We start from the raw sequence: 26733 nt of genomic DNA, 5'->3' as shown, positions 1-26733 counted from the left end.
CTAGATGTACTGATTAACACTGTGGACTGTGGAATGCAAAATATCTTGGAACAGACAGTCCATTCTCATCTTTAGGGCTAGAGAATGTATTCTGGAGAATGATCAAACAGTTTGAGTGTTGCAATTCTGTAATCTCTATTCCCTCTGCCATTTGACCTGCTGGATGTTTTCAGCAATAAACATAATTTTGTGAAATAACATCTGCTGCTCAAACAAACAAAAACTCTTCTTTATAATCTTATTAAGAGAAAACCAAAATATTTTATGAACACTTTTTCAGTACAAGGTTAATAAAAATGCATGTTGTTTTTAAATTTGCATTTACTTTGTTTTCTTTCCTGCAGAATCTCAAAGTTACATGGAAGCCATTAACCTCTCTATGGTGATGTCTGACAGCACTGTGGGCGCTAACTCTTCTTTGCTGAGGGCCAACATGCAGTCTGATCCCTCCTTTCAGCACTGTTTTGCATCTTCATGTACTGTTTCAAGTAGCAGTCCTATCGCAGGGGCAGAAAGGTAGGAAAAAGTTCTCCTACTTTATTGTTTAGCTCTCATAATGATCGTTCCCAGCCAACACATTATGCTTTCATCTTCATTGCAGACTATTTTTCCAAGAACTTTGAGATTGGTTGTGACATTTAATGTTGATGTTGTCCATCGTCTGGATTTTAACATGTACACAGATATTACTTTTATGTCAGGGACACAATTAGCTTTGAAGATAAGTGGGAAGACAAAAGTAAATAGAATTTTATAGCTCAGTTATGTTATTGTGTGCTAGCACAAGCTCACATATATTTTTCTGTGTGCTTAACTGAGTTCTCTGATGTTTTACTTAAAGCTGTGTCATGAAATTGCACATTGGAATAAGCTGTATATGAGAGAAAGGGAGCACTCTTCTCACTGCAGACGTGTTTCTAGTCAGTAAAATTTCAGTAGATTTGCTTTGGTAGTATATAGCCTATTTCCTTTCAGCAGGCTCAGCAGGCTTAGAAACTTTATTGTTTTATAATTATATTGTGGTAAACATGTAGAGCTCTGGACAAGAGCTTGAATAGTATAAATTTACAAAGTAGTCCTTGTCTAAAGGAGCTTACAGCATAAGCTAAGAAATGGCAAGAAACAGCGAACAAACAAGGAGTCCCTAGTTACTGTTAGAAGGTTCAGAAGAGCATAACAATGCATGATCAGTCATTAGCTGTGCACCATATTAACTCAATAGACAAGGTGGTACATAACACCTAATGAAGTTACCTTCTCTATCACTCTGCAAAAACATTCCTTTCTGGCTAATTATCCTATTCTCATCCTTAGCTATTTGGCTCCTTTTTCACAGTAAATATTTGAGAATAGTTCTGGGTGGAGTGTCAGAGTCTCAATGAGTACTTCAAGTATGTTGTTACCTATTTATCTTTTATTTATCTTCCAATCTAATTGGTTTCATTTTCAGTCAGTACTGAGACTGTGAAAGAATGTTTTGGTTTTGCGATTATGAATGTGAACCATGAGACTGAACAAAATATGTTGGTATTTGCTGCAGAGGAGACAATGTAACAATTACAAGTGGATATGTATTAAGAGCTTATCAGGCAATTCAGTCATTATCAAGTTTACATTCCTACTTCAGACTTTATCTAGAAAATTCTGTTCCCTTCTTTCTAAATATTTTTTCTATAATTTTTTATTTCACCTAGCAGATAGCTACAGCTCTAGAGGTTTTTTTCTTGCAGTGATGTCTTGTTCAATTTGCTTACCTTCCATTTCTTTATGGCCCTTCTAATTTCAGCTGTTTAAATCTACTGGCATCCATTTCCACAGCTCCCTTTTAATTAAAAATCCTTTATTTTTTGATGTATGTCTTATGTCAGCTCTTTTCCCTTTGCATTTCCCAATGAGTTTGTTCTCTCTAGATTTGATAATATTAGTAATACTTTCCAGCTACAGCCTAAGGGCATTTCACTTTTAGAAGCAAGGAGACAACTTAGACTTCTATCAGATGATTTTATCAGAAGCTTAGTTGCTCTTGCTTAGAAGGACTTTTTTTTTATTTTTCACTTGAACAGGTAGAATTGCTACCCAGTAGAAAAACAGAATGTTTGCTGTTGAAATATTTAATTCTGTAAATCAGAATTTTTCCACTGTCAAATAAATTAACCACTGGACCTTACATTATAAACTGTATTAAAAGAGACCTGGTCTGCAAGTTATTCCTTGTGAACTGTGTTCTTATCATTATCATAGTTACTGATTTATTTTGTGATGGTGCACAACCACCTCCTCAGCCCATTTCTTTTTGTTTTTATTCTGGTGAGCATAAGACACTCTGCATGTAAGAACTGGTGTGGCCGTGTCAGGTTTCTTCCATAAACCTCTACCTCTATGCAGCTTTGACATAAGAAATTGTTGCCTCCTACTGCTATTTTTGAGGCAGCACTTTAGCTCATCAGGACCACTGTATGTGAAGCAATGCTGCAAACAGCCTCACTAAACTGATTCATATTAAAAGTAACACCCTCAGACAGAGAGAAGTATTTTTAGCTGTCGTTAATTTAATGGACTGGTTTACAGTGCAAACTCAGAAACTATCCCATCAACATGACTAGGTGGAGGTGAGATAAGGCAGAACATAATGACCTACGTTGAAGAAATTACTGGTCAGGGTAAGGCTGGAATCCCTTGGTCCAGCTGCATTACTTGGTCCAGCATGTTTTCAAAGAGCACCCTGAGATTTTGTCCTGGGTGTGATGTTTCATTGTTTCCAATGATCACTGAAGTATGGGTTGTACAGTAACATTTAAGGGAATGATTTTGGCTGTTGTTTCATTTATGTATTCAATATTTGGCTTTTTTTTTTTGACAGCTCTTCTGCAGCAGAATGTCCTTGGCTTGAAAGCAGCTCTAAAGCTTCCCTGTCAACCCAGTTTTCATTGGGAAATACCAGGCAGCCGGGCGGTTACCTTGTGCCCTCTGAATTTTCAAGTGCTGTGCAGGATGTCTCTCTCCTGTCTCATTTCCAAACTCCAGGACTTCAAGTTGTCACCCTGAGCAACCTGGAGAGTTCACCATCAGAGCCACACCAAGAACATGCTATCAGCAGCAGTGCCCGTGCCTACCTAAGCTACAGTGCGGGTACCAGGGACAGTAGCTCCCCCCAAGAGGCGACACAAGCTACTTGCATAACCAATACTAACACATCTAAAACTCTGAGCTCATCAGTGGCAAGTGCTGATGGCAATGACTTTTTGACACAAAACTTTCTTCCAGTGGCCTGTGGACACAACAGCCAGAACAGTGCAGTTCAGCATCACCATGGAGGGAACCAACATGCTCAACCACCTCTTCCAGAGAAGAAGAGGTCCTCTGAAGGAGAACGTTCCTTTGCCTCTGTGTCACCTTCTTCAAGTGGCTTCTCTAGCCCGCACAGTGGAAGCACAATCAGCATTCCCTTCCCAAATGTCCTCCCAGATTTCTCAAAAATGTTAAGCCCTTCCCCAGTGCCAGGTAGGTTCTGCATCAGAGAAATACTTTAGATTTTATATGAGTTTATAAAAAGAACTTTGGGGATTTTAAAAGTAGAGAGGGGAAAAAAAAGTAGTGGAATGAAAATGGCACAGAGGACTTCAACGTTTGCAGTAAATGGTGCCAGTTCACTGTCTTTGGATGCATTATTCAGAAAACAAGGCTGCAGATTTCTTCCTGTGCCTCCTAGAAGTCAGCTATTGGACAGCCTACCTTTTCAGCTGTCAAACTAAAATGGACAGGGGTGGAGTCCGATTTCTTTTAAAAAGGGCTGGCTTCTCTCTGCACCTTCTTGTGCCAAGAAAATTTAAAAATGTACATGTGTGTTCACTGGGCCCTGTTGAGAAGTTTGTATTTAATACAGCTTTATAACTAAAAGTTTTTAACATTTTATGGATTTTGCAAAATGGAACTTTGAACATGCTTTCAGAGTCTTAGCGTATGGTGTTATATTTGCTGGTTCTAAAACAGCTCAGTTCTCTAAACCCGTCCTAATGATGAGTTTTTTGAGTAATCATGGGTGACTGGAAGTTGGAAAGAAAAGGAAAAACACTTTTGTATTTTAAAAAATGTCTTGACTTTTTTCCCTTTTATTTCACAGAAAACACAGCTGATATACATGTGACCGTAAAATTTGTTCAGGACACGTCCAAGTTCTGGTATAAGCCAGATATCTCAAGAGAACAAGGTATATCAATTGATATATATTCTGGCATATCTGTTCACAGAAAAGCTAGTTGGTGAAGTCTCGATTTTTGATTCATACCTGATCTCTAAAAGGAATATACAACCTAGAAGGGCCACAGACAACCCCTCTTAGTTTCTTTTGTTGGAAGGCTGAATTTGAGTGTGGAGGGCAGTCAAATAGTCCTGAAAAATATTCAGTTAATCAGACAAATTATTAGCCTAACTGAACTAACTATGAAGTAATATAGATCTACCTGTGGTAGCTGCTGCAAATGCTCTTTGTTGTCATTTTTGAATGGCAGATATGCATGAAACAATACCAAACGACTGTCTGCTCTCCAAAACCTTTTGAGTATAAGTGTACTGTTCTGACATGATCTCAGAATAATTTATTAGCTAGGTCATCACAAAAGCATCCTCACCTACCAGTCATTTTGTAATCTGAATTTCAATGTCAAGTGACTTACATTATTTCTTAAAGGTCACTACCATGGAACAATGCAGATAAGAGTACATTTGTATGTAGATGTATTATTCAGTGAACTGAAGAAAGGTTTTACTACCTATGTGAAAGTGAATACTTAAGAGCACCTGGAGTACTGCATCTGGCATACAGGAAAGACATAGACAGACCTGTTGGAGCGAGTACAGAGGAGGGCCACCAAGTTGATTAGAGGGAAGGAGCACCTTTCCTGTGAGGAAAGGCTGAGAGAATTGAGATTGTTCAGTCTGGAGAAGGGAAAGCTTTGAAGTGACCTGATTGCAGCCTTCCAGTACCTGAAGGGAGCCTACAAGAAAGATGGAGAGGGACTTCTAGAAGAGCATGTAGTGACAGGACAAGGTGAAATGGTTTCAAGTTGAAAGTAGGTTTAGATTAAATATTAGAAAAAATGATTTACTGTGAGGGTGGTGAGGTATGGGAACAGACTGCCCAGAGCAGTTGTGGATGCCATCCATCCATGGAAATGTTTAAGACCAGGTTGGATGTGGCTTTGGCCTAATGAAACATGTTCCTGTTTGTGGCAGGAGTGTTGGAAGTAGATGATCTTTAAGGTCCATTCCAATCCAGGCCATTCTTCCATGATTCTGTGAACTTACATACTGTCCCTGCAACAGTATGTGTGTAAGTGTGCTGGGTGCTTGTTACAATCCACTAATCATAGAGGAGCAAGGTGAGCTCACTCTGTGGATAGTGGATAGAACTTCAGGTTTGAATGTTCTGTGAAATGAGATTAAAACCAAACAAGGTTAAATGTTGATACCAGAAAATTGATATATTTTATTTAACAGTAAATGAGAGAGAAAGAGAAAGAAAGAAATAGAAAAAGAGGTTGGGAGGGGCACAGGAAGAGTGACAGGAACAGAGTAAGTAGAAATACAGACCCCTCTGAGGGTCCCAGCAGTGTTCTGTTGGTCCTCTCCATCAGGTCTTCTTGGTGGTGAGGGTCCCCTGCCAAAAAACATAGCGTTCAAGCGATTAATGTAAGTTGGGCCAGGTGGGAATGCCCAAGTACCTCCCCTGAAGGGGGGCAGGTTTGACACTGTCTCTCGCAAGACTCTGGATCAGTTGCATCACTTTGCATCATGTGTAGTGCCCTGGTGAAGGCCTCAGGAATGAATCTGGGGAGTGCTTTGGGGGTCTTTGATGGATTATGACACCTCCTCAGCTGTCCCTCACGTGAATGTCCTGTGGATGTGGCTTTCCCGGTGTGGGGGATTTTACAACTGAGCCAGTTTGTGTAATGGAGGGTGGGTGTTCACTGGCTCTGACCAGAGGTCATGTCGTACGCCCAAAACTCTCCTCCTCCCCCCTTGTTTGGAGAGGAGTTTGTGCAAACCTAGCTGCAGATAAGCCTGTGGGCTATGGCCTCCACCCCAAAGCCAGCTGGGGATGATTTTCAGGACAGCTGCTGGGCTTGGCCTTTCTGTGAATGCATCCTTCTTCCCTAGCCTTATCCATTTCTTCTCAGACTTGAGATGATTGAAAAACAGGATCACTTTTATCTTACCTCAGGTTCTTTTAGGTGGCTTGACTAACAGTTCAGAGTTTCAGTCAGGAGGCCCATTTGGGGTGGGCTTTGTTGGTGCAGCTTTGTTACACACTTTTGCCATAATGGGCAAAAGTCCTTTATAACAGTGTTTCAGCCATGAAACTATAACATTTCAGTCTCTGACAGTGCTTTGCAAATGTAGTTGGTCTGACTGTGCTTGTGTTTATACAGTAATAATCAGCTATACTGCATTGTGATTAATGAGATAAGGTGGGATTTTAAACTGGGATTTTTAAAATGTAGTTGTCAAAAAGGGAAAATTACTAACTAGTTCTGCATTCAGAAGGATGTTCATACTAAACCAAAATAGTGTGAACTTCAGCTATTGGCAAATGATGAATTGCTATGTCTGTCTATTTATTAGGTTCTCAGATGGTGAGGATGTTCTTGTGTAGTGGTAAATATGATGCCAGAGGAATAAAGATCATAGAAAACAGAACATTAGTTCGTTTTTTGATGATACTTTGCTGGTCCTTTCACTCCAGTCCCTTTCCCCTCATCTGCTCACCACCCATAACGAGAACTGAGTCTTTAAATGTGCAGAAAAATACTTGACTTGATGTGTGTCCAGAGAGGGAAGTAGATAAAATGCAATGTTAAAGCTAACTGCTTGAATAAATGAAACAACAATCTTCCCAACCTTTTAATATGCCTCTTTTCATCCTTGAAGTAAAACTCCTTTTAAAAAACGTTTTAGGGTACTGTTGATGAGGAGGGGAGTATTTGTCCTTTTTTCCCTGTGTTTAATAGACTGCTCCTGTGACAAATTATTACTGCATCCCTTTGTATTTAGAAGTGTTATGTGAGTACTGCTTAATTGCAGGGGTTTGCGTATTCATCCTAATCCTCTCAAAACAAGACATTGTTGTGAAAAAAGGTTCTTTCCTTTGCTGTCTGACAGATGAAGAGAATAGAATGCATACATGTTTGCTTTACTCGTTTTAACAGAAGAGACAATTATGTCTGCATTTTCCTGATTTTTTTTTTTTGAACTTCCTCTTTTTTCATGAAAAGAACCTTTGCTTTATAAACATTGCTCAGGGCTTGCAAAATATGCCTTTGTGCCCTGTATGCATAATATCCATGTTCTGTGTGAACAGTCAATTAAGGAGTCCAGCATCAAATTTGGGCTTTTTCTAGGGCTTCTCTGAAGGATTGCCGATGGTTAGGAATTCTAGAAACAAAGTATACTAGTATAAACAAGTATTTCTAAAAAGTTTATGGGGGAGGAAAGAAAGCAAAGTACAAAAATTTTATTAAGATCAATCATTAGATTAACTTTGTGTCTGTTTTCAAAGTAAGTTTAAGATTTTGAGCTACTAGATTTCAAAGTCTGCAACTGACTTGTGCAAAGCAGCAGCAATTTCCCTGCGAGTGTTTCCCAGAATACAGATGAAAAATATTTCAAAGTCAAAGAGCAAAATACACACTTACATTCCTTCCTTTGCTTTAAAACTCCTAAGGCAGTAAGGTGGCTTTGCAGGGACAAAAAATTGCTGGTGGATGGAAATTAATCTGTTCTGCCTGTTGAGGCTGAATAGGAAGTGAAAAACAGTGCTGTCTAGTCAGTGTGGGAATTACAGAGAGCTATGGAGTCTTTTAACAAGTTGACAAAATCTAAGCAGGAGTAGACTTGCTCTTGCACTGGTTGTAGGAATGTGAGACCTGAGCACCCTTCTCAGTTTAAAAATCAGTAGGGTTCTGTACTTCAGGCTTCTTTTAAAATAAGTATCTGTGAGATTTGAACAAGATGTTTCCACTTGGGTCCCGCAAATATGATTGATGGTATTTTGTTGTACAGCAGTGACGATAGAGGAAAAGATCTTACTTCTTCTGGTGTCCTATTCATTATACATTTGCACTTCTGTACTTTTTGACTATGTGCATTGTTCTTGAACTGTTTTTCTGTCTCTTTGCTGGAATCTCTTGCAGCCATTGCTGTTCTCAAGGAAAAGGAACCTGGGTCTTTCATTGTTCGAGACAGTCATTCTTTCCGAGGAGCCTATGGGCTAGCTATGAAAGTTGCCACACCACCTCCTTCTGTGCTGCAGTTAAAGAAAGGTAATTCTGTATGTTATTAAACAAGCTATACATAGTAGGTAGTCCTTATTGCTGGGTAATAAAATGATGGAATTTTCCCCTCTTCTTGTAAGTGCAACTTGAATTGCAGACTACATTTGATGCGTTGTTAAGTGAGACTGGAGATGATGCCTGTTGTACTGTATGGTTTCACCATGACTTGTAAATGTATGTGTGTTGTGGCTGTGCATGTGTTGTACCTCATCAACCTAATAGAAAATCAGTGTCATCTCAGCAATTGGTCTTCCCTAGCAGTCAGAAGTCTGCATTTGATTCACAGACTACAATGTAAAGTTTTCTCTCAGCTGGAGGGCTGAATATTTTTGATGCCAAAGTTTTGTTTTGACACAGTTCTACTTCAGATATTAATCTGAAGAGATTTCCTAAGGATAATTGTTTAAAAGAAGTGGTGATTTGTATACTTACTCTGTCAGCTCCAGTGCTTCCATATATAACTTGTGCCTGTTGGTTGTGAAACATAAAATGAGAAGAACATGCAGAAATCAGTAATTGGTATGTGGAAACTCAGCAGCCAATATCTGTAGTGTTCTTGGTTCCATTTGTACTACTGCAAGGTTAGTGGAGTGGTTTTTATTGCTGCTGTTTTTCTTTTACAAAGCTTATTATGTTTCATTAGTACATAATGACTGGTTAGGTAAGCAACTAAGATTACAGGAAAGCATTTATTCTTAGTGTTGTTTTTATGAAAGTATGATTTTGGCTGTTTTGGTTTGGTTTTTTGTTTTGCTGTTGGTTTGGATTTGCTTACTCTGGGGCAAGGTTAGCAGTTCACCTCTATTACAGTAACACTTTGAAATTCTGTTTTAATCTGGTATCTTGAAACAATTTTTAATAACAACTTGCCATGTAGTCCTTTTTGTTGCCAATAAACATCAGCAGAACCACTTCAATGACTTACTTAATGAACACAGCATAGATGTACTGGAGTAGTGATAGCAACAAGTAGGAGGCAAATTGAAAGTGGCTTGTAGGTGTTTTTAGTAATATTTTTTTATAATCATTGGTGAAGTCCAGGAAGACATGAAAGTTCAAACTCTGCCAGCCTTTAAGAGACAGTTTATGTTAGAACAGCGACAGGCAAATAGTAGTAAGACTGTAGCATTCTTCCACTTCTCACTTCATGATACTTAGCTTTTTTCGTTTCCACTGTTTAATCCCAGAAGGCACAGATTGGTTCAGTTTCCTGTAGGGTTTCTTTTTCCAGGCTTCCCTTTCGCACATACCTTGTAGTCATTTATTTTTAGTTTTGTGAGCACGTAACAACAAACACTAAGCTGTTTGAAAAAGTGCTAAGTGTAATACTTGCTTGCACAGAGGTTTCTGCTGTCCATGTTAATGCGTTCATCTGTATTAGCCTGGAAGTCAACTCTTGAAGTGTTTCCTGATAGATCAAAGGAGCACATGTGTTTGTAGGTTTTTCGTTAAGGTTTGAATGGTTTGATAGCTTTGTCCTGTTGGTATGAAATAACCTTTTAATTATTTGGAGAAGGATTTGGTTTGTAGTCAGGTATGACGTACTGTGAATCCATCTTTCAAGAAATATTTAAGTTGTCTTAATTATATATCTGCATATGTATGTATATACTTAAAAGAATGCTAAATCTCAAGGGAATTTTTATATGTCTCCTGGACTTTGAATCTCCTCTTTACATCCAACTCAGCAATTTCGGTTTGTCTTAGAATCCTGAGATAAAAACTGTCTTAAAATCTAGTGAAACCTTAGTGTTTCATGTAATTATTTGTTTTCAGGAGCAGAGACATAGCATAAAGCTGCAAACATTTGGAAACTTTAAAATTTACTGAGAGAAATGCCGTCATTACCTTTGTGTAGCTGAATCTACTCCTCTTTTAATCTGGAGAACTCCTGTGAACAGAAATGTCACTGGAAATTGGAATATTTTTTCATACTTCTACTTTCTTGTCACTTTGGATACAAGTTCTTTTAATGGGCAAGTGCATCAAAATTTCTAACCATTCATTTTCCAAATTTCTTTTCCTGTCTGTAGCTGGGACCATACTTGGACATTTTTGGACACCAGTGTATATTTGCATGTCAGACACTTAAGAATATAAACCCATTTCCTCTGGCTGTGTAAAGTGAGCTGTTTGCTTATTTGTTTTTTGCAAAATGGCCTTTTAAATACATCTCATAACTTGCAGAGTAGGTCTAATTGTATTCTTTGCATTCTGCATATAAAACATTTGGTGGTAATGTGGCAAAACTGCTTCATAAAGACCTAGTTTGTAAGACTTGTCTGCTAATTGCTTATTTTTGTGAGCTTTCTTTTTCAACACAGTTGGAGATTTGTCAAATGAACTTGTAAGGCATTTTCTGATTGAATGTACTCAGAAGGGGGTACGCTTGAAAGGATGCTCGAATGAACCGTATTTTGGTAAGTACTGTGCATCACAGGGACAGAGAAAATGGAAGCAGTTGGTATTTGCCAGTGCTGACTTGGATGGAATACAAATGAGAGACTGCTTTGTTTGAATCCTGATGACTTCTGTAGGAACCCATTCCAGGGTTCCAGGAGCCTTGTACACATTTACCTTAAGCAGGTATGCAGGGCACTCTAGCACAGATGTACAGGACCAAGCTTCAAACAATTAAGCTTGTCTACTAATACCAGTGTTGCTGCAGAAAGCTGAACTGGATCACTCTTAGAATCCTAATTGATTTGGGACCTTTTGTCCTGTGTTATATTTATGCTGCATATAAGGTGGCTAAAAATTACACCAGAGTGAGACATTCGCAAAGTACATTATGCTTTGTAAGCCTACCTAATATAATATGATGGAAGTGCAATACCTGTAATGGCAAACAGCCAAAGACCTACCTAGCTGTTCGCTCATTTGCTTTCCACTGATTTGCAGTAGGAGGGGAAAATAGGATGAGAACGCTTATGAGCTGAGATGAAAACAGGGAGATGCTAACCAGTTACAGGGCAAAAGAAACTCGGGGAAAACTGTTTCAATATTTTTCCAATTAAAATCAATATTCAGGTAGTGAGATGTTGAGGGATACATTCAGTGCAGGTATCTGGGTTTGCAAGCTGGAAGTGCAAACTGCAGATTGATCTATGGGTGTCCCAGGCAAGAGGCTATGACCTGCTGACCCTTTGCATAACAAAGGACCCGGGGACCCGTGTGGCCAGGTGACCAGACACTCAAGAGACGCAGCAGCAGCCAACAGCCCCCAGACTTTCCTGCCCTTAGACTGTAAGGGTATCCCTCCTCAGAGGCACCCAGTTTGTGCTGTTATTTTGCTTTTAAGTTGTTGCATCAAAATTCAATTATTTTAAGGATCTGGACATCTGAGACTGCTAAGGGAAACCTGGGGTTGAGCTAGTGAGGAAACGTCTGACTGTAAGTGTGGGATATGTAGCTGTGAAGGGGCTTTGAGTACCAGCTCAGGTGATGCAAGAGTGACTGCCAGAGTGGCTCCTGGATGGTCAGACAGGGAAGTTTCCTTAACATGAGAAACAAAGTATTAAATAACACTTTTTCTTCCCCTTTTCCAAGCTCGATTTCACTGCTTCCTTCCTGACTCCTCACATATGGTCATTACAGAACAGTTCCTCTGCTGCTTCATCCCTCTCCCTGTTTTTCCTTCCTGGGATGTGGGCTTTCCCCATAGGCTGCCATCCTGTGGGGAAAAAAATCTGTTTCAGCATGTGCTCTCTGTCAACCACAGAAAAAGTCTCATCTATTCCCTTGCGAGGTCCTCCAGAGGGTGGGGATGGAAACTTGGATACCCAGAGCATCTCCTTCTCCTCCTCTGTCCATGGCATTCCCTCTGCTGTGTCTCACCAAACCTTTTTTCTATAGGTGCCCTGCAGTGGGTCTGCTGGAACGGGTTGTGTTTGGCATGAAAAGCCCCTGGACTCTACCCAGAGGTCATCCTGCCGCCCTCCCGCCCTCTGTTACAGGCCTTGTCACATACATCAAATACACCTGTGAAAGGGTCATCTACCATAAAATTAACAGATGTAAAATGAAAGTCGTATTTAAAATAAAGGTGGATTGAAGTTTATCAGTGTTTGGCATGAGACGTATCTTAAATTAGAATTTTTAGTCCGTTCCTACCTCAATCTTGAAGTACCTGTTTAGGCACTTATGCAACCCTACTAGTCATTTACTTTGAACATCTCCTAGTCTTTCAATGTGTACAGCCTGTGCTGGTTTGAAAATAAACCACAGTGAGAGGTGAACCCCACACAAATACCTTGAGAGCAGGTCAGAGTTACAATTTAATAAAAAAGATTACAGTAAATGCAACGATACAGAAAAACTGGCTTAAACCCACAAAGTCAAGAGTACAGCCTTGCACCTTGTTGGTCTGGGTGATGGTTGCAGTCTGATTAAGCAGTGGTGATGATTGCAGTCTTGTAGAAAGTGGTGGTCCTGTGGAATTCTGGTCTTCCTCTGGGTCTGTTGAGCAATGGTAGTGCTGTCCCAAGTCCCCAAAACCCCAGATTATATACAGTCAGGTTCAGGTGGTACCTCCCTCAGGATGGGGAGTTTCACAATGGAATGATGTAATACTCTTGAGTCATTGCAGTTGTCCATTCTTGCTAGGGCCATTGAGTCCAGGGTGGCCTCCAAGCAGAGATGACCCGCTCAGGATGGGTGTAGTTACCATGGCCGAGTTAATTGTGAAGACCAGGAAACATTGCCTTGCAGGGTTTGCCTGTTTTCCCTTATCTAACACCCAGCTTGCAGTCTGAGGGGTTGGGTGTGCACTGGGCAGCTGTTGCAAATGACCCACCATTAACAGTTCATCAAGAATTATGTAGATGGAAATAGAATACATAACTTGGTTACACCCCACATTGTAACCCAGGACACAGCCTCAAAACTGCTTTACAAAGTAGTTGAACAGGCACTGTTGCACATGTTTATGGGTAAGACAGTGAAAGACTAACAGTATCAATCAGTTTTTGCATTTCTGTAAGACACTTGTAGAATTGGGTCATCTTTCCATTTCAAAGAAATTTTTGATGGACTGTAAAAATGAGGTTTGTTATGGTTGAACTGAGATTTTTCTCCAGCACATGGTTAGAACATTTGCTGCTTGTTAGTAAATGGGATCGAAGGATGGCTTTTTGTACAGATTGATGAATACTATGCCTTCCTCTCACTCCTTATAGTCTCACATGCTAATATCAAAGATAACTAATGTTGAATTACTTCAGTTAAGCCAAGACCAAATTGCAAGAGTGACTTTGAATAGAAAAGAAGAATCATTTAATAGAGAATGCTACATACATCATTGCTGCATTGAATGGAAGAGGTTTTACCTGGACCATCTTTTATACTTTTAGAAGTACAAAATAGAGATGCATGTAGACAGAACACTAGCTGATGAAGACTAGGTGGCTAAGAGGTAGAACTTGCTCTTTTTTACCTCATCATATAGCACAAGCGACCTCTTGTGCTCTTACCACCTTTCTAAGATTTTACTACATTTGATGTAGCAGAAGTTAAGAGCGTTGGAAAGAATTTACTGACTTCTATATGCTATTGATTTTGTCATTTTTGTGCTTTCTCCATTTGAAGCACAGACATTTAGGTTAGGATCTAAGCAGTGTATTTAAGAGGGAAAGGAAGCATATGATTGTGATTAATGAGTTCAAGATGATCTTGGCTTAGGTCCCAAGAGATTTTTAAAGGGAAGCAGAAGGGGCCCTTACTCTAACTTGAGAGCAAACATAACTTATGCGTTCTTGTTGTCCATGAAGTTAACTGTGCATGTCTTGTTACTTTTCTGACCACAGGGAGTTTAACAGCTCTGGTGTACCAGCATTCCATCACTCCACTGGCATTGCCCTGCAAGCTCCTCATCCCAGACAGAGGTATGCTTGTTGAAGTACAGAAGAGATACTCCCAGCCAAGTTTTGCTTCAAAGTGTCAGTGTCTGAAGACAGGTGAATGTGTCACAAGTTGAGATCTAAGCAAAAATGCACCAAGGAGGAAGCTGTGTTGTGAAAGATATTCTTCAGTATTGGTGATGACCGTTATCCAAAGTGTGGTTCTGAGCGTGCTGGTACCGTGATATTCCAGTCATAAACATATACGCATCATGGAAATACATGCAGTAATTTACCATGTAGGAAGACAAATGTACTTCTCAGACGTGACATTATGCCAGTGTATGGTTAGGTTTAACCACTCATTCAGGTCTGGATAGCAAAAGGACAAGTAGATAGAGAGCAGATAGTGCCCTGAGTGCAGCACTGGCAGGAAGAATGTAGCAACTTGCACAGGTTCAAATTTGTTTAAGTAAATTATCAGAAAGTCTTATGTTGCTTCATGGGATTATGATTCTAATTTTGCTTATACTGATTTCATAAACCACTCTAAGACAAAAACAAAATGCTCATGCTTGTCCAGTAATTAAGTTGCCTGATATTCTCCCACATTAAGTTAACCCCAGACACATTATTGCAATATTAAATGTTCTTGTGGTTTTTGAATGACCCCTTTAAACTTTTGTTACAAATGGTATGTTAATGTACAAAAATAGCATTTGATTTATGTGAATACATTAATGAAACTATTTTAGCACAAAAATATGCTGTGGTAGATGTGACAAAAGATCTCATGCATCTATATGGCAAAGCAGTATGGAGGTGGGCTTGTTCTCTTTATCCCCCTCACTGAAGATGGAAAACTTACTCTGTTCCTCCAGAGGTGCAGGACTAAAGCATTTGCCTTGTCTTGAATAAACATACCACAGTGAAATTTTATTTTGGATTTATTAATCTGATTTGATCATGCATTTTAAGATGATCTTCTGTGGTTAATGACAGGATACAGTGCCTGAAGTATTTAAAATGTTTATATAACTGTAATTCTAGACATGTGAATAGTGTCAAAAACTGTATTATGGCTCTCTTCCTCATTTGATTATACTCAAAGACAGCATACCTCATGCTAAATGCAGCAGTAAGTGAGACCTTTTTACATGCATTTATATACCTGAAATAACATGCTGGGGGACAGTTTTCTTACTACTTTTAACAAACAATTGGGCGGGAAACGTTCTACTGCTGTCTTAATGGTTTAGATGGGTTTTTTCAGCTTAAGAAGAAAATTATGTTGCCATCCTCTGAATCAAAATCATGGCAACACAAAGTCTTTCTGTATAAATCAGTGTAAGTTATAAAAATCAAATGAGATCATTAAAATCACACTATTTAAATTTTTTTCAGGTTGTAGTGAGGGAATATAGCTATAAGTATTGTCTTAATGTGTCATCATGTGAGTCCCTGCAGCATATGCCTATGTTATGTCTTTTATTGTCAGGAAATAAAGGTTAAGCATCCTGCTTGTGGTGCTTGAGGCAAAAAAACCTGATGCAGCACAAAGCCTACATAAATGATTATAATTGCAAATAAAAGGTTGTTTCATGTTTCTGGCCAAGATTTGTCCAGTAGATGAGATCACAGTTACAAATGCTAAGCTCATACTTGACTGTGGACTTTGATTTGTTGATTCAAGTCCATACAAGACATGGACAGTGTTTTCTGTTTGCAGATCCCTTGGAGGAGATAGCAGAAACTTCTCCACAAACTGCTGCAAACTCAGCTGCGGAGCTTCTCAAACAGGGTGCAGGTCTGTTAAACTTTTAACCTTGTATTTGACTGTTACCAAAGTTTGCATTTTACAGGTTGGGAGAAGCTGAAGCTTAGACTGGATTGAAGGATATGTAAAGGTAGCAGTTAAATTTAGAGCACTGGGTAGGAAGTGTAAAGGGCACTGTGAGGATATGTACCATGTTCTTTCTGTTTTCTGCAACCAGTTCCTAAGTTCTACAACCCTGTATTTGGTTTCCAGTCATGTGTCTTATGAGAATATGAGGTATACATAGGTTTCTTCAAGCGTGGCAATTTTTAAGCAGGATATTGCTTTCATAACTGATAAACTTTGAGAGGATATTTTCAACCGGTGGTTGCAAAGGTTCAAGAACTATATGTGAGGTCTGCAAAAGCCACCTAAGGAATGTGTTCAGTTAGGGTTAAGTTCTCATCATAGGGATTAACAATACCACTGCAAAATGCTTACTGTTGCATCAATCTGAAAAAAAGAACAATTCCCTGTACTTCACTTGGTGCTGCATGTTACTAGGAAATGTCATGTGTCTTTTCCATTGGATGTTTCTATGGATTCTTGTGTGTAATGCAGCACCATTTCTGGCAAGTTGACTTGTGTTACCACAAGCTTATTTGATGTGACAGAAGAATCATGACCAGAGTACCTCCAAATGATATGATGCTATGCATTGTTACCATCTGTATGGCTCTCAAACGTGGGGTGTTGGCAACAGCTGTGTAGAGGTGTGTTCTGCTTCTTATTTGCTTTGTTAGTGTGCAGCTGATCCAGAGAGCTAGTTAAACAGCCTCTCTGAAAAAGTGTGGTGGCATCCTAACTCACTGTATTGGACAATGCTGTGAGTATTCCTGCATAATCTTAAGGTTGTCCTTAGAAGAAATGCAGCCACTGTGTTACTCTGCTGTACAGTGGGCATGTCCAGGGGAACCTGCCCATGCTCTCCCATGGTCCTTGGTTTTCAGGTTGCTATGAATTCTCCCCAGAAGTCACCCAATTAGTGCCGTTAGAGCACAGGAATACACTACCTTTGCCGCTTTCTTTCGAGTTTAGCCTACCACTGGATCCACAAGTGAGTGTTGTGGCGAAGCATGCCTTTCTAAGAATGCTGCCTCATTGCCCTCATGCATTTTAGAGCACTTCTGAAGGGGCAGTTGTCTGGCCAGCTCTGGAGAGGGTGTTGCTCCTTGCTTGTGCAGCAGTCTGCTTCAACTTTAAATGTGAAGCACCATTTTGAGTGCTCTAATTGAGCGCTCTAATTGAGCAGGCATGTGTGGCTGAGGCAATGGCAAACCTTTGGGAGGCTGTGCTGCGAGTGAGCATGTGCTGGCTCACTGGTTGGTGTTTGTTGTGGCCAACAGGGAAAAAAACGAGAATAACTTTTTGTAGCACTTTACTTCTAGAAAAGCCATCAAAAGGGGCATGTGTTGTCTTTCAAGAAATGTTGGTTTCTCCTTGCTCGGACAATGCTTTTCATAAAAAAAGAAGTAGTTCTTCAGCTGGGGCAGTAGTCAGATAACTCTACATGAGATCTGTCATATCATGGATCATTAGGGTACTTAGTACTTTTGGTTTTAACCTGTTTTGTTGTTTTTGTTGTTTTTAAACAAGGATTTTAGAACCCAAATAGATAAATTAGCTATGAGAGGTTCTCAGAGGTTTTTTTTTTTTTTTTTTTTGCCTTGATACATCAGGGGTCCCTTTCCATTCACAGAAGCGTTCAAATTGTGGAGTTCAACACTGAAGTGCAGACTCAAAACATGTAAACTGAGTCCTTTCAAAGAAACTTTAAAGCAGAAACGCTTTCTCCCTGCCCTTCTTTACCCACACTTTTCTCACTGCACAAGCAAAAAATGATGTGTTTTCCTAGAAGGATTATTTTTTATAGCTGCCTGAAAAACCTAATGAGCATTTCCAGTTTCTGTCTAAGTGCTGAAGCTGACTAGAAATCCTTTGCTTCTTAGACACTGACAGTTGAAGACTAGAAACCATACAAATAAGAGGCTTTTCCCTAGTAGAATTCACCTTGCTTTATTAACTTTCCTGTTCAGCAACGAAATTTTCTGCCCAAATAAATTGCAGTTCTTAACTTCTCTTTACACTGATACAGTCAAGAAACTAAGCATTCTGAACAGAGGACATTCCCAGTCTAAAAGCAGCATTGTTAAGCTGTTGCTGGTGGCACAGACGTGCTCCAAAATGTCACCTGTGAAAGATGAGAGCAGCAACATTGCAGGGCAGCTGCACTGAACGAAAGGTCTTCCTTTTGTTCTAGGTTGGAGTATGGTTTCTCTGGGATTACTGTTATTGATACCTTGTCAGACCATGCATGATGTTCCTAAATGAGAAATCTTTCAGTGTTTCTCATTACCTTTCCTCTCCTTTTTATGCTGATATGTTTTCACTTTGCAACACTTTGGTAAAAGGTTTCATTTATTATTTTTTGTGCTACAGAAGCAATCTACTGTATTTGGTAACTGGTGTTTGAACTATTACTTTGAGGGCAATCTAGATAAAATGCTTGGAAATTTCATTTAGAAACAAAACCTGAAAACAGTCTGTTGACAGCAATGCACTGTGTGGCAGAAGAGGAAGGGACTCTGATTTGTGTGGCTATGAAAGAAGGGAAGCTTCCTGTTCTGGGAAAGACTCACAGGATAGTGAAGAGCTTTAGATCTGTACCAACCATACACAGTAATGAGGTGAGAAGAAGAGAGCTTATGGTTTGGAATGTTCATAACAGTTTTGGGTTGCTACTCGTTATCTTAAATCCCTCTGTGCATGAATCGTGATTGAGTCAAGCAAAAGTTATTGAAACTTTCACAGCAATGCACAAATACATTTTTGAAATTTTACACTTGGCAAATCAAATAAATGAAATTTCAGGATCCCTTCTTTCACTGATGGACTCCAGAGCTTGAAGTTACTGGGCTGATCATTATGCTGGAATCAAACTTAGGCTTACGCAGTTTTTAACTGTTGGTTGTTTTGAGCTAGCCAGTGTCTAGCTCTGTAATTTTATGTAAATAGTCATAGGAGAAAGCTTAAGCCAGATTACAGAATAGCCATATAGAAAGAGAAACTGTTATATTTAATTTAATCTTTGCTTTCATAGTGACGTTGGCAAGCCAAACGAAGCTGCTAAACAAATGAAATATAACCATGGTAGTTTGTATGTGTCAACTGACAGAGTTGTAAATTTTGTCCTGGATACCTACACAAATGTTTTTACCAACACAAAATCTCTTGGTACTAGTGTTTAGCTATGGATGTGCATAATCCTTCTTGCTTGTTCTTAAATTTGTTTGTAAATTTGACTTTATACCACAGTCCCATAGTAAGCATGTGAGTGATTCTGTTAATACTATATAATAATAATAATAGTTTATACTGTAGATGGCACTGTACTTTGTAGTATTTTACAGTAGTACAGAACTACTATGTAAAGTTATATAATATTAATACATATTTTCCTAGTGCTCGCTGCAGATTGATATGAAACCATGTAAAAAAAGTAACTGGTAGCCTTAGAAACCAATGATTATCTATTTTATAGAGATATTTCAGAAGTTGCTAATATCTCTAGAAGAGGAATAGTACTTTTAGAAGTAAGCGCATGCTGAAATAAAGAAAAGGCCTAAAAATATATGTAGTAATTTTCATCAGTGTGGAAATTGTTTTATTTGCCCTGAAATCATTAAATATACAGAACACTACGGAATGAATGAGAAATGAGCTTTTCAATAACCCTCAGTTCTTTTTGGTGTGAGAACGTTCTTATCGTGCCAGTCAAGTGAATTGTTTTCTTTGAATATAGTTCAAATACCATTTGAAACTGTAGAACATGTGAATGTATGCTGCAAATGTGTATTTTCTTACTGGCTGATGTATTTGAACTTTAAAGCAAAATATCCCCATTCTTTCCTCTCTGGAATACCTTTGCTCCAGTACTACCTACAAGTGTACTCTCTAGTGCTGTCTTGTATTTATTTAAATTTCAGGGTATCTATGGGTAATAGATAAATATAGTCATTGGCTTTGATATAAAGGTATTAAAACCAAAGGGAGAGCAAAAGGCCTGTGACCTCTCAAAGTCTTACCTCTCTTCCATTACAGCTTGTAACGTTTGGTACCTGAATTCAGTGGAGATGGAGTCCCTCACAGGCTACCAGGCAGTACAGAAAGCCTTGAGCATGACCCTGATGCAAGATCCTTCTCCTGTCTCAACCGTTGTCCATTTCAAGGTGTCTGCTCAGGGAATCACACTGACGGATAATCAAAGAAAGTAAGCAAAAGAAGGATGGGACGAGAATATCTGTCCCTGTCCCTATCAAGTGTTGGCCACTGTTGATTTGACGTTCCTAGTTACATTTTGCAATCTCTGTCTCAGAGGACACTAGGATTATAGAAATGATGGTGACTGTGTAAGATGGCTGCAGTACAGGAAAATATATCTTTTAAACTGTGGGCTTTATTTACACATGGCATATTTTAACTCTGGAAGGTCACTTTGATATGACATTTTTTATTGTTATTTCTTATAAAAAGGGAAAGTAATGGCTTTGCTAGCATTTGATATTGTGCCTGTTCAGTGAAATAATTTATCTTCATGATGTCTTTCACCAGTATCACTGAACAGAGCTGACTTAAGCAGATGATGTGTATCTCCAGGATCTGAAACAGTGTTTTGGATAGCCTATAAAAAACTATGATAAAAAGTCAATTTATACTTTGTTCTAGGTGCTAGTTAGGCTACTACAAACTCTTTCAATTACAAAAATGACAATAACAAAGGAAGGACAACAGGAATTTATTGTAGGTTAAAAAAGAAGAAGTGCCAGACTTCTTAATTCCATGGGGTTTACAATGATTTGTAGCAGATCACAGAACCTTTAATTGTAATGCCTAGGAGTGTGAATATTTTGAAACATAGTATGATCAAATTATTCACAGGTTCCACGAAGTTTTCTCTCCCACTAAAATAGTAACTAAATGGCCAGTTTTTAGAAAAAATACATTTCATGCTCCTAGTCCTTTTTCTTAGCTTGAGAGTCAGTTTTCCTTTGTTTCAAAAACTTGATGTTAGTATTTTAAATACGTATTTATTTGGTTGGAGCAGTTCAGGTGGCTTTCAAAGTCACTCAGAGAGAGCAAAGGGAATACATTGTCTTTATTAAATTAAGACTAAATAGAGTTTATTTTTCAGATTTGTTTATTGTTTAGAATTCTAAGCGTCTTAACTGTTTCTGAAATTTGTTCTATTTCTTCCTATCCAGACTCTTTTTCCGGAGACATTATTCAGTCAATACTGTTATTTTCTGTGCTTTGGATCCACAGGACAGAAAGTAAGTATGACAAGTAGTATTTTTAATATGTTATTTGTATTGTTGATCTACCAAAAAAACCCAGCAAACAAACCAAAACTAACATAGGTTTCATTTTTATTTCTCCATTCTGTGTTTTTTTACTGCTTTGTTAATGGACAAGGTGGATGAAAGATGGCCTTTCTGCAAAGTAAGTGGAGTCTCTTTTAACTGAATGTTATAGGAATATTATTAAAGTGATCAGTTTCTTGGTGTTATAAATTACTTTTGTTTGAAATGTGGAAGGGAAAGCAAGCTGTTCAGAGACTAAAGTCTCTCAGCCCTCTGTAATTAGACTTTGGTTACTTCATTTACACCTTTGCAAGTTGGGGCCTAATTATGTAATCGGTGGTGGTGGGATGTCTGGAGCCAGCGCTAGCATGGTTTGTTTAGATTGCAGGTCTGTGATTTGACTATGGTTTCAAAAGTTAGAGCTATTTGCCTCTCAGTTTTGTGTTCCACCTGTCCAGCAAGACTTAACACAAACTTTTCTCACTTAGACTGATAGCTTTAAAAAAATCCCTCCCTCGCTACATAGATGAAAACACTCTTGGTAATATTAGTGTGTGGCATAAATTCATTGTTACCTGTGGATTGCAAAGTGTTTTCTGTTGGAGGCAAACGTTGTCACCCGTTAATCCAAAGAAGTAACTTAAAACAGAGAGGCTCAGCATTTGTGTTTCTGGAAAGGAACACAAATAGATGGCTTAAATCCTTTTTCCAATATTCTGTCCACCAAGGTGTGTGGCCCTCAAAAACCTCTCTTTGGGCAGTCCCTGGCACACCACACTACGAGCCCCCCAAAGTAGGTAAGAGAACAGCAGTATTGAATCAGATTAAATACGTCCGCAGGCTCAGCAGCATGTCTCTGACAGCAAAACAGCACACGGAGTAGAAGGAAGGGGTCAGTCTCCTTTCCTGATTCTTTTCGGAGCTGGCTGGTCCATCTGGACCACTGTGTTTAGCAGTCACATGGAACCTTGTCCATCAGAACAGAGAAGTCTGCTTTGTGTGCTTGGTTTCTGCAGTATCTTTTCTGTTTTATGAAATGAGGCAATGCCTATCTGTCAGTTCTCTTGACATACTGTGATTGCTGCCCTTGCAGAGTGTTTGGGTTCATTGCCAGGAAGCAAGGCAGTGCCACAGACAACGTATGCCACCTCTTTGCAGAACATGATCCAGAACAACCTGCCAGTGCCATTGTGAACTTTGTATCAAAGGTCATGATTGGATCCCAGAAGAAGATCTGATGCCTTTCCATCCTTGATTCAGAGCTCATCGCTGACTTCACCAAAGGAAATCACTGTGAGAGGGAGAAAGGCTATTCAGTAACAATATCTGAATATTGTCATTCCCAATAAGGAAAGCAGAGGATGATCTGTGTATTGTGCTTGTGAGAGCTCAGGCTTTTATTTCAGGATGCTTCACAAATGTTTTTATATCAGAGGACAAAACAAAAGAAGCTGGGTGCCACCCAAACCCACGTAGCCGTTACCTGAATGAAGCATAAATGAAGAACGTTTCTCCTGATGGGTTTCTAATATATCTTCACATGCTGTTTCTCATAATTTATTGGAGCAGAAATACTTAATAGATTGCGCTACTTTTTTGTTCAGAAAATGTTTTGTAAAATCTCCACAAAGGCACTTGCCATGGTTGCAGCAATTGTAGTTGTAGGCCTTGCAAACATGTTTTTAGGAGAATGATCATCTGAGGAAGACTACTTGCTCTTCCTTATGTCTTTGTGATCAGTGATGAGAACTGAATGGAGAAAGGGGAAGATGTATGTGAAAAGAAGGTTTGTGCAAGTTGATTTCTGGTAAGAAAGGAGTGGCAGTGTGGAATATTCAGGAAGATTGCTCTGTATTTAGTGTTAAGAAGGCTGAGCTGTTTTGGTTTGAAAGTTTTTCAGTAGAGCAGAAGTGGCAGAACAAAAGTGTGAAAATCTGTTCTGTAGCTAGGGGTTTTTTGTATTTTTTTTTTAATACAGAGAAGTAAGCAGGGAAGATTAAGCATTTTAGTAATTACAGGATGAAAATGAGGGAAAAGCAAAGATGAAAATTGTATATTTATGCATTTTTACCTGTGAGAGATTGTGTAGTGGATCCCAGATCTTGGTGTGCCATAGAGATAATTCTTAAACTAGACCAATGTTGAGCTTTGCCTCCTTAGCACTATTTTGTGTAAGTGAATGTGTGTGTAGCCTGTGCCTTGCTGGAGACAATAGTCTGGTATTTTGTCTTTTGTCTTACAGTGACAAGGCACTTCCCATTTTCTGCCTCTGCAATACTGTTTTATTCCCCTACATAATATGTAATTATATTTATGGATTCTTTTACCCCATTATTTTGCTGGAGTTTTGAGGATTTTTTAACTTTTTTTTTTTAACCTGTAGGAACTATATTTGATTTGTTATTCCTCGAGTTAGGGAATTTGAAAGTGAATGTAATTTATCTTGTTACTCTGTCCCATTTCTTGAGAGCATTTATGTCATGATTTCTACATCCGTCACACTTGTACATATCTCTTTATCTTTCTTAACACATTGATATTTGAAATGCATAAGGAAATGCTGCTTAGCTTTACAGAAAATTGATGCAGTAGGTTACAGTGGAAACCTGCACAAGGAGAGTAAGCCACTGAGATCTACTGTGTAGCTCCCATTCACTCAAAAAGAGCAGTACTAGACCCCCTGTATGAGAACTGATGGTTATAATACAACTTTAGTGTGGCAAGTGCTGAAAAATTTCATTGCTTCTATTTCTTTCATGTGTGGCTGTCTATATTAACAACCTGAGGAATAAAATAGCATGCTGTATTTTGCATGTTGATACACGAGCCACTTTACCCACTTGTAGATTTTAATCCTTTTATCCACCAATTTGAACTACATTTGTCCTGTATAAAATAGGGAGGATTTTTAACAGCTGTCTTTGTATTTCCTGAAGTATTAGGACCATGTTAAAACCTTATTCAGTGACCATAGCTGAAGTGTTACCAAATTATTTGTGTAACTATCAATTTTGTGTAAATAACTTTATGCTTTTTAAAAGGAAGGTGATGAGGAAGAGAGAGAGGAAATTACTGAATTTTAATGTATTTGGATGAGAAAGTGGTTTATTAGTAGGAGTGGGTGTTGGGTATCTGTAGAAGGGTGGAGCAATCCAAAGTGCGGTAGCTACCATTGAAGCAACAAAGGCAAGTACTTCTGATTTGTAATATATAATTCTGTTCTTTTGGCACAGAGGTATATTACTTACTATTGTTTATGTACCATCCAAAAAAAGATTGCAGTTCTTACTTCTCAGAGCTTTACTCCTTTTATAAAATATGAGAACAAGTTTTCTTTTAAGATTCTTTTGGTGTACAAAGATTCCAGTTGCCTAATCTCATCACCCAGTGGAAGCCCAGAGAATTTCTTCAGCTGACATCTCAAGTAGACTTGAGTCTCAATTAGATGTTAATCTGGTGTGTTGTGAGCATTGAAATGCGGAGGAATTTTTTACTATATTTTTCCACTTCTGTAGATAATAAATTTTAGTGTGTTTTCCTAGACAAATGTGTTGGCCTTTGGGCTGAAAATAAAATGTCTTTTTTTTCCTGTGTATTGTCATTTCCATTTAGGACCTTATTTTTTATTCCTTGTGCTTTCTCAAGGTCTGCTGAAATCAAAAGCATGAGGGATTGCATGCTGACACTCCTGGTGATATTTTCTGGGAGTTTAGCTCTACTTGCTAAGTGGGAAAAAAGAAGTTACCCTGTTTCTAAGGGAGATTTTCTATTTTGCATTCCTTTGGATGGTATATTGCCACGGGCATTTGCTTTTTAATGAATTAAAAATGCACAAAGCAAGATAGTTCAGTATGTACCATTATGTAGTCTGTGTAGAAAAATATTAATGAAACTTATATGTTCATGGCAAATACAAGACTAATCTTTATATAGCACTTTCTTTCAAGATTTCTGGTAGATGTGTATATGCAGTTTCATAACTAATGGCAGCAAATTGACACATATATTTAGCCAGACTCCTATTAATGTGGTTAGTAAATATACTATTATAATCATACAGTGTTGAACTACAAAAATGATAAAAGCCATGTTTTTAATTAAATGGTTTCACTGTATCCAATATTTAATGTTTCTTTCTTGATTTTTCTTACTAGTGAAAATTTCCACTTTTTTCTTGAAACTGTAAAGAAGCATCTAAAGGTCTTCAGTCTATAAATTCTTTGTATAGTCATTTTCTCTGCTCTTCAGATACCACCTCTTTCAAATTATGATAAAACTACAAATGTGAAAATCCACCACACAATTGTCACAGGGCAGTCTGTTCTGAATGAAAGTTACCATCTGGCATTTGAAATCAGCTAATAAGCAAAGCCTTCTTCATGAATTAAGAATAATTTGGGTGCTGGGGTTCAGTTTTAAGAAACATTTGAGATTTCTTTCAAGGACTTCACAGGAGCCTGTGTTAGTGGTTCAAGTCATTTAAAGCATATGATTTTCCTAGTTAATTTGTGGTTATAATGGTATAAAAGTATCTATTGCCTGCATTGCATAATTCAGTGTAAGAAAGAGGAATATGGTATCTTCTTCTGAGATATTGTACCCATCTAACTGTGCCTCCACAGCGCTTACAGGAAAACCTTTCAAGCTTTTTAAGGAAAACCTTCCAGAGGGCATGAGAAATTTAACCCCTGGCTGAAATAGGTACAAAATCAGTGCGTCAGACACACAGTGAAGGTTGAGTTATATACATGCTTTATCAGGATTATTTCCAAGACTGATAAACTCTGGTGTGTCATGCAGATGCCTTTTTTATGAGGCATACGCTGGCAGGAATTTTTCATTCATTATGCTTGACTGTCATTCATCACTACAGGCCATTGTGAGGTTTATGCGTGTGTGTAAAGTGACAGTTATTCATGAAAAGTATTCATCTTTTATTAGAATGAGTTATAATGTGAAACAGATGACAAGGATGCAATAGTAAAATGGATCTTCTGTGTCAAGAGTCCAGTCTCTCCTGTTAAACCCTTGTCCTTGAACCTGGATTCCATTGTGTACATGGGCTGCTTTTGGGTACATTTCAAGGCTGCTCTGGAGTCTCTTTGCTCCAGTGGAAGAAAATCTGCTTTCAGTATTCATCCTAGAGATATTCACAACTAGTTTATATGCAGTATTTATATGCCAGTATTCTCTTAGTATGAATAACTGTTCTCTCTTTGAGATATTCATAGCAAGAGATCTGCTCCCCCTTGTGTCCCTCAGTCTTCTTTTGGCAAGGCTAAACAAGTCAGCTCTTGGCCTTTATGTGTTTTTGTCTTTGAAAGGCTGTTTTTTGTCAGTTACATAATTTCTTTGGAGAGACCTTTAAGTATACAGCCAGACTCTTTAAA

General features: G+C 38.6%; 1 protein-coding gene across 1 annotated transcript in view; it reads left to right on the top strand.

Moving 5' to 3' along the window:
• Window positions 1-25465, top strand: part of TNS3 (tensin 3) — a 219069-nt gene extending 193604 nt beyond the window's left edge. The window contains 11 exon segments of the mRNA XM_032102957.1: window positions 345-516; window positions 2861-3501; window positions 4121-4207; window positions 8190-8318; window positions 10655-10750; window positions 14135-14212; window positions 15897-15974; window positions 20085-20253; window positions 21245-21313; window positions 21456-21482; window positions 22437-25465. Of these exon segments, the coding sequence (XP_031958848.1) occupies window positions 345-516; window positions 2861-3501; window positions 4121-4207; window positions 8190-8318; window positions 10655-10750; window positions 14135-14212; window positions 15897-15974; window positions 20085-20253; window positions 21245-21313; window positions 21456-21482; window positions 22437-22581 (1691 nt within the window). The 3' untranslated portion in view covers window positions 22582-25465.
• Window positions 25466-26733: the final 1268 nt, after the last annotated feature.

Source organism: Corvus moneduloides, chromosome 1 (assembly GCF_009650955.1).
Source record: "Corvus moneduloides isolate bCorMon1 chromosome 1, bCorMon1.pri, whole genome shotgun sequence".
Classification (NCBI taxonomy): domain Eukaryota; kingdom Metazoa; phylum Chordata; class Aves; order Passeriformes; family Corvidae; genus Corvus; species Corvus moneduloides.
Note: the sequence above shows the minus strand (reverse complement) of the source record. Positions and strands in the feature narration are given on the sequence as shown.